The sequence below is a fragment of the Ambystoma mexicanum genome, chromosome 5p (assembly GCF_040938575.1).
Source record: "Ambystoma mexicanum isolate Mex_15411 chromosome 5p, UKY_AmexF1_1, whole genome shotgun sequence".
In the NCBI taxonomy this organism is placed as follows: domain Eukaryota; kingdom Metazoa; phylum Chordata; class Amphibia; order Caudata; family Ambystomatidae; genus Ambystoma; species Ambystoma mexicanum.
Window position 1 is genome coordinate 881,534,003 of NC_090930.1, and position 12,461 is coordinate 881,546,463.

The 12,461-nt window shown below is 42.8% G+C and overlaps 1 protein-coding gene across 5 annotated transcripts in view; it reads left to right on the forward strand.

The window, feature by feature from the left end:
- The window catches only part of HECW1 (HECT, C2 and WW domain containing E3 ubiquitin protein ligase 1), a 1,624,660-nt gene that overhangs the window by 1,575,004 nt on the left and 37,195 nt on the right, over positions 1–12,461 (forward strand). For all 5 annotated transcript variants that reach the window (XR_011274209.1, XM_069613305.1, XM_069613307.1 and 2 more), the window contains one exon: positions 6,791–6,920. Coding sequence is in view for 4 of the 5 variants with exons in the window: in XM_069613305.1 (XP_069469406.1) it covers positions 6,791–6,920 (130 nt within the window). In the remaining variant the exon portion in view is untranslated. The remainder of the gene's footprint in view (positions 1–6,790; positions 6,921–12,461) is intronic.

Here is a 12,461-nt window from a genome sequence, read left to right on the forward strand (position 1 = left end):
ACTAGCCCAAGCACCGACGCACAGAACAGATCTGCGGACGCCACGTTGTCACTTGACAGACAGAACTAGGCCTAATCCAGCACAGGGATACGCTTGCTACACCCTTCATGCCCACACCTTTTGTATTTCTGATATATGCTCGAGCTATGCTCTCTCACCAACAGATTACCCAAGGCACCAGGGCAGACACTTGTGAGCCCACCATTCCTGACAACTTTCACAGACGCAGTATAACAGTATGTGAATACAGCTGCTGATCGACAAGGTAAAAACAACCCACCAACTCCATGAGCTGGCCCATACAATGAGTCTCTCCACCAACAATTACCAGTGCTTTCCCTTCTCTTTTTCTTTCTCTCATGGTCCCCTCCTCATTACCTGCTTCCACACCACATCGAGGTACGATGGAGGCAACTACCAGTGCCCACCACTAACGACAGAGAAACAGGAAACCCAGTCCCCACTTATTCTATCTAGAGCTCAGCAGCTGATACAGGAGCTCAGACAAGACTAGTAACTCCTCCTAATCCAAACTAACCCTTCTGGAACCAATACCTCTGGTCACAGAATAATCCTTTCTAACAATATCCACACCACCATAGAGCCTGTGGGTAACACACATGAACTTATTTTTCCTTCACCACTGAGCTCAGCAATCCGAAGGCCCAGTCGAAGGTGCATACATAACCAGCCGAAATGTCCATGGTTAAGGACCTACCAGTACGCCTCATCTCACTGAGTCCCATACTATGTATAGCGACGTCACCCAAGATTTGGTGAAGACTTGCTTTTGAGAAAGAGAGGAATAATGAACTTTCCAAATGCCACATGCCATCTTTTACCTTCTATCATTTCTAGGATTTCTTATTAATTGTTTTCATTATCTCACCTTTTCGTTTGCACTAATGTTGTGAACTATAAAATGAATGTCTTTCACTGAATGCCACAATTTGTTCGGTCCAAATTTCATGGGGATGTATCCCGAATGGCCTGTTAAGTAAACGTATTTGGACCGAACAAATGATGAGAAGACACAGCCCAACCAACTAGATTTCACTTATAAGAAGACTAATTTAGGAGCCTGGCTTTGCAAATCAACACGTTCTATTTGGAGAATAATTGACCTAACCTCGCTACTATATTAGAGGACAACTGATAAGGAACCCGTTTTAACCAAACTGCTGACTAGAAGAGACTTACCCTATTCAGGAGAAGTTTCCATGCATCTATACCACACGTTACACTCAGTAAAAGGATGTGATATCCTTTGAAGACATTGCCTTGAGGACGACCGTGCAGGTCGAAACACGTGTCGGCTGTTTCAGACTTTGAGTATTAAAACAATACCTTGATGAAATTCATCTTGAGCATAGTTCTAGACATTGTATTATTGATTTAGTAATTGAGTGAGTCCTATAACTCGGGGTCACAGAGTTGGATGACAGCATACCAATCCTTTGCCATTTACTGGATAGAGTTCCTTTCTGTCCGGTTCAGTCCAGCATGACCATGACTGTTATGCCCAGAAACTGCGCCAAGAGGATGGCCATGTCCGCAGCCCTTGTCAACCTGCTGGACAAGAGGGTGATTGTGAGAGTTCCCTGGAAGCAATGGGGTTAGTGGTTCTACTCTCGAGTATTTCTGGTTCTGAAACCCTTGGGGAAGTTCTGTTTGATTTTGGACCAGAAAGCTCTCCATTTGTTTATGAAGGAGAATGGTTTCAAAATGGAGATCTTTCAGAAAATTATTCCCTTGGTGCAGAGAAGGGATTGGTTGGTGGAATTAGATCTCCAGGATGCCTACTACCATATCCATCCGCCCGTCTCACCAGAAGTATCTTAGGCTTTCTGTGGGGGCAGCCATTTTCAGTTCTGGGTTCCTCCCTTTGGAATGAAGTCAGCTCAGAGGGTGTTTACAAAGTTGGTGGTCCCGTTGGTGGCTCATCTACATTTACTGGGTATTCAGCTCTTCCCCTATCTTGAAGACTGGTTGATCAAGGTGGCTTTCAGGGGTACTGTCCAGGACCATCTCCTCTGGGTCTGCTGGGCTCTCCAGGAATGAGGGTTTCTCACCAACTGGGGGAAGTCCCACCTCATTCTTTCCCAGGATCTGCTGTCCATAGGGGCTCAGTTCTGCACCAGGCAGGGAAAGGTCTTCCTCCCCCAGGAAAGGGCCCTTCATCTCCAAGCTCTTCTTTCCCGTGTCTTGCATCACAATTGGGTGCCGGCATGGGAACTGCTAGTGGTACAGGGGCTTATGGCCTCTTGTGTTTTCCTTGTCCCTTGGGCTTATCTCCATCTTCGCCCCTTGGTGGTGAATATCCTGCAACAATAGGCCCTCTTTTTCCAATCCCTCTAGACTCTCATCCCAATTTCAAAGGGGTTGCAGGAGCACCTGACCTTGTGGCTGCACATGGGGTCCCTGTGGAAGGGGGTTGAGTTGGATCACACTGCAAAGATCATCCTTGTCACTGATGCCAGCAGTCTGGACTGGGGGTTTCTGTGGAGTCCATGATGGTTCAGGAAAACAACACCTGTTTTTCGCTAGAGGAGGTTCACATTTGAGGGTGAGAAATATTGTGGCAGACCGTCTCAGCAGGGTCTTTCGTAGTTCGCAGGAGTTGGTTTTCTCGGACAGGGCATTCTCAGAGATACGAGGGTCAAATTTTGTATCTCTTTGCCTGCCCCTCCTATGCCAAAGTCCCCAAGTCCTGCTCCTGGTTCCCTTCGGCGGGTGCTTGGGTAGTGGATGCCTTGAACCTGGAGTGGCCTCAAAGACTTTGATATGCCTTCCCTCCCAGTCCCCTCATCCACAGGGTGGTGCAGAAGATCAGGTAGAACAGGTCCTCTGTAATCCTGGTGGTTCCCTTCTGGACCCACAGGGGATGGTTCCCCTCTCTTTTAGATCTCCAGTCCCAAGAGGTCTGGCGGATTCTGAGTTAATCCTGCCCTATACAAGCTGGTCAGGGGTTGGGGCTCCATGTGGTCTGTTGGCCAAAATGGCTATTGAGTAGGAGAAGTTGCTAGCCTTGGGTCTCTCAGGCCAGGTGGCTGAGACCATCCTGCATTCTAAGAGGCCTAGCATGCTTCGAGACTATGATAGACACTGGGAGGGTTGGAGGGCGCCCTGAAGGATGAGGGTTTGGTGGGCAGGTTCCTTAAGAGCTTGGCATCCTCTATGCCCCCACAGTATAGGAGGGTTACTCCTTGGGATTTGCCCCTTGTCATACGGTTCTCGCAGTCTGCTCTCTTCAGGCCCATTTCCCTTATTGACATAAAGCACCTCACGCTCAAGATCATTTTTCTTTTACTTCGGCTAGTAGGTTGCGTAGAATTGGGCTTTGTTGTGGCGGCTTCCTTTTCTTAGAGTTTGTGGTGATACTCTAGTGTTGCGCTGTGACCCTATGTTTCTGCTAAAGGCAGTTTCAAAACTTCATTTGTCGCAAGACAGGGTTCTTCCTGTTTTTTTTCGGGATCCCCACACGCCTAAAGAAGGGACCTGGCATGCCATAGATGTGCGAAGGTCAGCCTTGGAATATCTTTCACGGACGGAGGGTTATCGGAGGTTGGTCCATCTCCTGATTACTTTTGGTGCCCGGAAGGCATCTGTGGTATCCATCAGTGGTTGGATTAAGACTGTTATCGCATGGTTTATTTGTCTTCTGGTTTGCCGGCTGCGCTGCATGTTCAGGGTCATTTCAAGAGGGGCAGACGGTCTCCCTTCACAAGATCTGTAGGGTGGCCACCTGAGCGGACCCTAATACTTTCATCACACACTAAAGGCTTAATGTGAATAACCCCAGGCATGGTTCCTTTTTGGTGGCACATTTGACAGTGACCAACTGTAGCCTTGGGTTGGTTTCTTGTGCAGATTAAATTGGTATTGGCTGCAGCATTGATGCATTATCTTGGTATGTCTCATTGGGCCTTTCCACGTGCATTGTGGCTTGGGTACACCTCATAGGTAAATACTGGGACAAGGAAGAGTGACGTGGAGGTAATGCTCCGATTACTTGCCAGTAATATTTATTACTAGTAGTCTTACTCTTCCTCGTCACAGTACTGACAATCCCCAGCACAGGCTCGAGGTGTGGAAGGTCCAATAATCCGACTTGGAATTTAATGAACTGAGGATTGTGGGTAAGTAAGGGGGTATTATAGCTCCAAGAAAGAAAAATAAAAGTTCATGTGTGAAAGACGGGCCTCATAGGAAAAGTACTGGGACAAGGAAGAGGGATTTGGAGGTAATGCAGGTTCATCACCAGGAATTTGAGTCTATGATCGGTTCTTACTTCTTCAAGAGATGTGGTAGTAGAGTGCCTCATGACAAGGGAGGATTGGCGTAGAATTACAAATCTATGAAGGTCCCGTACATCATATTTCCAGCACACATAAAAAAGGAGCTTGAGACTTGAGGACATTCAGAGAGGTCTCTGCAAGGTAAAATGGACAATCCAATTGGGCACCCCAGTGAAAAGGGCAGAAAAAAAGTGGCACAGTTCAATTTTCATAATACCGATTCAGTCGAATGCACTCGCTATTGGTGCATGCACAGATCATGTTAGAAAGGGCTGCGGTTGAACCTTTAAGACACTGGGGTTATATTTAGGAGCCCTGGGATGGATTGACTAAATATCAATCAATTGTGTGAGTACAAATATGGACTGGGGACTCTACCTCCCAAGTGTTGGAATTGTCATATGTGGGCAAAAAAGGAATGGTGGCTAGACATGAGTGTAGCTCCATGATGGGGGCATGACATGGGGCTGTGGCCCTGCATACCCTAATACCTGTGTGGTGCAAAGCTAGTCCACACACCCATGTCACGAACATGCATGTGCCATCTTTATATAGGAATCAGCATCTTACTGGGCCTTATAGGGAAGTACTATGGTGAGGAAGTGTAAGACTAGGAGTTATGAAGATTACTGGTAAGTAATCAGAGCATATTCCAACCGAGGCAGCAGCAGCATTGTTAGGATTAGCTCACCCTGAGGAAGGAAAGTATGATGCACTTGGTTTGCAAATGGAGATCCTTGCCCATCAGTATTCAGCTTTGTCAGGAAGCCTTCAAGTCGCCTCAAGCAGTAAATTGAAAATGTGCCCAACCTCTCTCTTAGTGGGCAGGAGGGAGGATGAGCATACTGAAATATGCACTGTCTAAAAGCAGCACACAAAGTTTCTATGCCAACCATGTCTTGGTTTAAAACTCTTCACTGTTCCATATATCCCTTTCTTGAACTATATCAATGTATAAAATATTTGATTAAGTGCTTCGAAGAGTGGCAGGGTGCTGTAATAAATATTCAAAGATTATTACAAAAGCAATAATCAAACAATGGTAATTACCTAAATAAACAACTTAAAAATGAGTAGCAAAAGGTAGAGCAAAAGCAAGCAGAAGAGAAATACTATAAAAAACATAAATATGCAGAAAAAACAAAGCTAATATCAGAAAATAGCTAATTAACAGAAAAAGGGAAAAGCTAATTCAAGACTAAGCAAGAAAAGAAGGAAGATTTTACATAAAATAAGAAGGGAGGACGCACGGTGCATGTCAACTCGAATAGGTTTTCCAGGCTCTTGGTGCAGTGGAGGGGAAAGCCGAGGCAAGTCGCCTTTAGCGTCTACATGTATAGATTGTCAGTCGAACAATCGTATGGTGGGTGGTTCTGTTACTCCTTCCTCTGGCCTCAACCCCTCGCCTGATGACAGTAACTTCTGAGGTAGATGTTTAGGCTCATTCAGGCAAGCGCCTTGAAGTTGGTGCAGCAGATCCCAAAGAGATGGAAAGGTGGAAAGGAAAATCAGAAGCTAGTGATGTGGTGAGACGATGTTCGCTGAAAGAACGTAGATGGAAATGGTTTATAGTCATAATGTCGAAAAAAATCATCCTATACTTATAATGTAAAAAGTCATTTTTTCGAAAAAAAAATGTTGACTTTTTTTTTTTTGACATTATGACTATAAACCCTTAAAACTATCAACACCTCACCCAACACCCCCCTGCCACCCCCCCCCACACCCCCCAACCACCCTTTCACCCCTCATACTCAACACATACCAATTATATATTTATTTATTTATTTATTTAGTCAATAATTAAATAAATAAAAATAGCATCATTTACTATGGGGGGGTCCCCCCCCCCAACCCCCCCTCACCCAACACCCCCCTGTCACCCCCCCACACCCCCCCAACCACCCCTCATACTCAACACATCTTATATATATATATTTATTTATTTATTCATACAATAAATAAAATTTCGAAAAAATATCGAAAAATGTCGACATTTTTGTTTGTCGACATTATTGTTTTTCGACATTTATTTGTCGACATTTTGACTGTCGACATTTTGACTGTCGACATTATGACTGCACACCGATGGAAATACCGAAGCTGAACAGAGCGAGGCTGAAATGCTCGCATTTTTCAAACAGCTTTTTATATATATATACTTCCACCGCTTTTGATGTTATGTAAGTGGGGGAAACCCCGGCAATGCCCGAAGCCCATAATGCCGAACTGTGTATGCGGGGGACACCCCCACAACCCCTGCTCCCCACGTTCGGCTTTATTGGATTCGGCATTTTCTATAGCCCCGAATGCAGCACAAACATGCATGCGTTTTTGTCCCCGATCATTTCGTTTGAAACGGGTGAGACTTGCCTGTGACAGAAGTCATTTGAGCAGCTGAATGTAGGATCGGTTTCAGGGGGGGACCAACGTGGTTGTCGCAGATGTTTGTCAAGATACTGATCCATATTTCTGTCTCTCGCCACCTTCAGACCCTGTGATTTGAGTGACCTGGAATATCTGGACGAGGAGTTCCATCAGAGCTTACAGTGGATGAAGGACAACGACATCACCGATATGCTGGACCTCACCTTCACGGTCAACGAGGAAGTCTTCGGACAGGTCAGTGTGCCGTCGAGGAAGGCGGTCAGCTAATGTGAAGCCATTTTCGAAAGAAGACAACTCATCTCTGCAATGGTGCAAGCCGTAAACGGGTTGAGTTTGCATTCTGATCAAGGTTTTACTATCAAAGTGTAGGAAGTTGATGGGAGGGATGTATGTGACTTATGACAATTATAGACGTGAAAAACATGGTTATATGCTCTATGGGGTTCAAGACCTTTTTAACATCGTGAAATGATATATGTAGGACAAGGTACATTCAGGAAGGCTTTTCATTTTGCTTCATGTTGTACGCAGGTTCCCACTCTTTGAAATAGATCCAGTCCACAAATAGCCTGCCCATATTTCGCTACATTCCACTTCCATTGTTCAAGTCAGACAGCTCCTTACCAACGAATGACAAATGGTCCCCAGTTATCTTTTTTGAAAGGTTGTTGGTGCCCATACTGTCAACTTAGCAGAGATGGTTTTCCAACTTCTGCCCTGAGGTAATGAGTTATCCTGCATTTGGGTCATCTTAAAGTTGAATGTACATACATAATTTTCCTTTTAAAGCAATACAATAATCAGCAGTGCCACCCTAGAGAACAGCAACAAATGTAATAAAAATACACCTGGTTGTTGACCCCCAAAAAGGCCTGAAGATGGACGAATGAGAAAGAGATTATGAGACCTCCCACAAGGTGAATGGTACATTTAATAACCTTAAAAGAAACGTTATTTCAAGTAACATTCTTCCTTTCGTGTGTGCATAAATTCACTTGTTTTATTATTTCTTTAGTAGTTTTGCCGTTTCATTTGGTCTCCCAGTCTTTCTGATGCTTTTGTACTCTTTCTTTTGCCCTTTTGTGGTTAACTTCTCTCTCATTCACTCATTCGTTTTTAAACCTTTTCTTTGTTTAGTTATTTTGCTCTTTTTTTACAAGTTCTCTTTCTGTCACTCTTTCTTTTGCTCTTATTTTTGCCTTTTCTTTCATTTTCTTTTGCTTTTCTTTCTTTCTTGCACTTTTTTATATGCACCTTTGCTCTTTTCCCCGATTCACTCTCTACTCGTCCTTTCTCTTGATTGCTCTTGTACTCATTATTGTGCCCCTTTTTGTTTTCTCTTGTTTACTATTTTGAACCCCTCTTTCTTTTACACCTTCTCTATTTTCTCTTTATGCTGGCCTTCCTCTCGCTTTGTCCCTCTTTCACTCTTCCTTTGCACTCTCTCGCTTTCCTTTGCTTTTTCACTCTTCTTTTGGTCATCTGCTTTTTCTCTCGCTGTTACAGTATTCTTTTGCTCTTTTGACCATTTGGTCTCTCTCTCTCTCTCTCTCTCTCTTTCTTTCACTCTTTTGCATATGTTCTTTTGCTTTCTTTCACTCATTCTCTTTCATTTGCTCTTTTAATCTTCCTTTCACTGGCTCTTAGTTTTCTTCTTTTGTTTTTCCTTTCCTGCACTTTCTTTTTATTTCACTCTTTACTGTGCTTGCTTTTTTCCCCTTCATTCACTCTTTCGTACCCTCACTCTTGCTGCTGCTCTTTGTATTGCTCACTTTTCATTCTTTATTTAGCTAACCATTTTACTCTTTCTTTTGCATCGCCATTTAGTAATTTATATGGCTGAGTTTTCTGTGCAATGGTGTATTATTAATGGAGAATTAGGGGTGGGATTGTGTTGTGTTGTAGGGGTGTAGGATGAGTGTGTGTGTGTTTTTTTGTTATGTGTTTTGTTTTTGTTTTTTTGTAACTGTTGGCTGCTTTATTATGGGATGTTTGCTTTTCAATATTGTTCAAAATGTGCTGTCATTAGGATTTGCTTTGGAAATGATTTAGGACATATTTGATAATATGGGTAAAACTACGTATTCATTATTCCTACAATGTATTGTGTTTTTTCGCCCTGTCAGTTGATTCTGTATGAAAATGGATAATGTTTTATTTTTAAAAGAACATGTAGTTTATGTTGTGTGTTGTATGTAAATTGTCATTATTCCTCTACACCGGCTTGCAACCCTGATTTTGATGTTTCCAATGGCCTTTTGGAGAGCCTTCAATGATAATAGTTTATTAGTAAAGGGAAAGAGCAAAGGAAAGATAAGTAAAAGGTGAGATACCAATAGAAATGAGTATGGAAGAAAGAGAAAGAGAAGAGTGGGTGCAAATATCACATCATGTGTCAGCACGTTTAAGCTGGAGTGACCCATGTGTTTCAGGCAATAACTTACATGAAATAATACTTGCCTTAAGGTCGTTAAATTTATCATTCACTCTGGCAATTTTAAGAAGGATGAACACAAATCCTGGTGCATTACAAAAAATTGCTGCCTTCTTTTGTCCGTTTGCAAGCTTTTTCAGAGCCAGCAAACGTGCTTACCGTTGTTGCTGTTCACCTTTAACTTCTGTTCGTTTACCTTCAATTACCCATAATTTAGCAAATGTGTTCTCTGTGTTGAAACAGACGTGATGCATTCCAATTCTAAGTGTCTGACTTTTCAATTAAAGGAATAGTTCGCTCAAATATTTTATTAGCTCAAAAGATGGGCCATGATCAAAAATATATATAAAAAAATATTTTTTAAGAACCTTCCTATGTAAACTTTTGAGCAAATGAGCCTCAAAGTCACACATTTCAAGCACTAGGAGGCATCCATTTTGTGAAATGAATAAGCCTCCTGTGATTGTGTTAATCTCTGCCCTTGTAGCACTAATGAAGAAAAGCCAGCCAGCTGTAATAAACAAAATCTACCAGCAGGTGGCTTTTGCTTCATTATTGCCGGAGGGCAGAGATTAACACAAGCTGCTGCAGGCAAGTGCTTTTAATTTCATTCTTTTTTCAAAGCACTGCAAAATAAAGGCTGCGGTTTTCTTTTTAACTTAGAAAGAAAACCGGAGCATTTATAACAGTATATTTATGTTTGCGGTGGCTTCAGCTTTGAGTCTCCCGGGCTCACCGGAGCCCAGGAGACTCAAAGCTGAAGCCACCGCAAACATAAATACAAAATTGCTGTAATTGTAAATGCTACGGTTTTCTTTCTATGTTTCCCAGACTCCTCCGAGCCAGAGAAGCCCGGAAAACATAGAAAGAAAACCGCGGCATTTACAAATACAACAACGTTGTATTTCTGACTGCGGCAGCGTTCGCTTTGAGACTCCTGGACTCCCCCAATCCTGTCTTCTTTGCCCTTATCAGCATGTAACACATGTATTTGCAGGATACCAGTGCTCGGTTGACCAGGATGGATGGATAGATAGATAGATAGATAGATAGATAGATAGATAGATAGATAGATAGATAGATAGATAGACTGATTGATTATCTCTGACCTTATAGCCCATAACCTATCAATGGCTTCACCATTATGCTTAATGTGTATTCCTTGTTCACTCGCGGCAGCAGTACATTCTCATATCTGTCTCCCCATAGTTGAACATGGTTTTGGCAGGCAACACCATAACTTTGTTTTTCCAATGTTTAACCTGTATTCTAGCATAACAATTTCCCATGCTTCAAGAAATCCTGCCTCTCGAAAAAAACACAGACTCCCACTTTGACCTTTGCAGCACTCTTTCTTTCTCTTTAACATCCTTCTCTAATTCTTTTGACCTGTGATGAGTAGTAGATAACAGTACTTCTGCAAACTGCTAGTAGAGGCATCCAAATGACCCATCCACTGACAAAATATTTTCCTCCAGATAAAACCTCGATATCTCCCTCATGCTCTTAAAGGCCTTCCTCCTGTTAAAGAAAGGCATTCGCTCATCAAATACCCAGAGAACCAAAACATTTCAGTTGCAGCTAAAAATAAATATGTCTTGTTTGGTAGTCTATCCCGTGCACTCTATCTAGGTTTGGCATGAAGACAAAGACTATTGTGGAGAATGTCTGGTAGAGGTAAAAATAGGCTGAGTGTTCATAGAACACCATCTGCTGAGTTCTGCACAGTTCACAGAGTTCATATCGTCCATCTCTCAGGGTAGTATCATGTAACCTGTCTAACATTTCACTGCAAATTAGCGAAACTGTGGCTGTAACACGGAATTCATACCCCCCGATCATGACTACCATAGCAGCTTTATCTTGCTTCAATATTAATGCTTTTACCTCCATCAGAAACAGTGAATTCAGAGGGGCAGCGGCACATACATGTATGATGTATAGTCCATCCACCAGCAAAATACACCACATCTCTTCCAGCATCTTCTGTATCATCATTGAGAATTTCACTCAGATTTATGTCCCAACTCTTCTGGCCCCTCTGGCATAAACCGCCTTTGTTGAGTGTCCATCCAATATATCTTTTAGGAGCCAGGCCGATTTCACTCAGTAGATGAGTTTACTGAAGGGAAATTATCCCCTGGTGTTGGTGTTTCTGGTACTTTCAAACCGCACCCCTTATCATTTTGTGATTAAGGTTGAAAGAATCTACAATACCACTTTAAAGCTCTTTGATTCTATTTGGATCACCAGCACCCACTCCCCGTACTCCCCACCCTTCCTTAGGCTGACAATTCCTACTCAACCCCTACTGAGTTCCAAGATGGTAGAGACTGAACTGCTGGCATAAAAGCCTCCAAATTCTGAACCACTTACAATACCTATGCACGGCAACTCAGGAACTTGGATACACTGAATTTACCCAGGTATGAACACACAACCGTATGTGCATCTGGATGCCTTCCCACACAAATTCACTGATTACTGCACACAATTCAACATAACAGATCTAAATCTCCACCCTTTAAACAAGACAGTACCTCCTTTCTCGCATCACGACTTCCAAGTCATTCTTCAGATCTGACACTTCCCAATCTTGAGTTGCCGTCCTCTGCACCCTCGAAGCTTCTTCTTTCCTCGGGGAACTTGATGAGAGATGGGTTCTCTGGATGTTTCCTATGCTTCAAGGGTGAACACAGAGTATCTGCCCATTCCTCAAGGTCACCCAAGTGTCCAAAGAAATAGGACTTCCCCTTTTATTGTGCCGTTAGTTTCACTGGAAACCACAGCACATATTTGATTCCTGAGTTTTCCCTTGCCTCATTCCAAGAGCACCAAGAAATCCAAGAAAATTGAGACTTTCTGAAATCCCATTGCAGTCCTTCGTTTCACCCTTCTCAAGCTTAAGATGTAGACTTGTGAAAAGTGGTGATTTTGTTTGTCAAGGAGGGGCCTTGTTTTCCTTTCCGCTGTAAAATATTCAAACAGTCTTGGCTTTTAGGCTCACATTATGTTGCATTCTGGTAGTTGTAGGCCTGTATTTATAAACTGTGAAGGAATACCAAGTGACCAGTGTTGACAATGCCAGGACTTTCAGAGCATGACTTGAGAACTTCATTTCAGCATTTATGCAAGTATGAATGAGGGTGCTAAAAGTGTTAGGTGGTGTGTCTGTAATACTAGCTTGAGACTGTATACTTGCTAATTACTGTTGTGTGCCAGAAGAGAAAACATTTACTCATGTTTGAATATATGTATGTATGTAAATGGTGTAAGGTTAGCGATCAAGCAATTGGGACCTGTACAATAAAGGAGAAGACTATGAAGGGAGAGATCTTTGG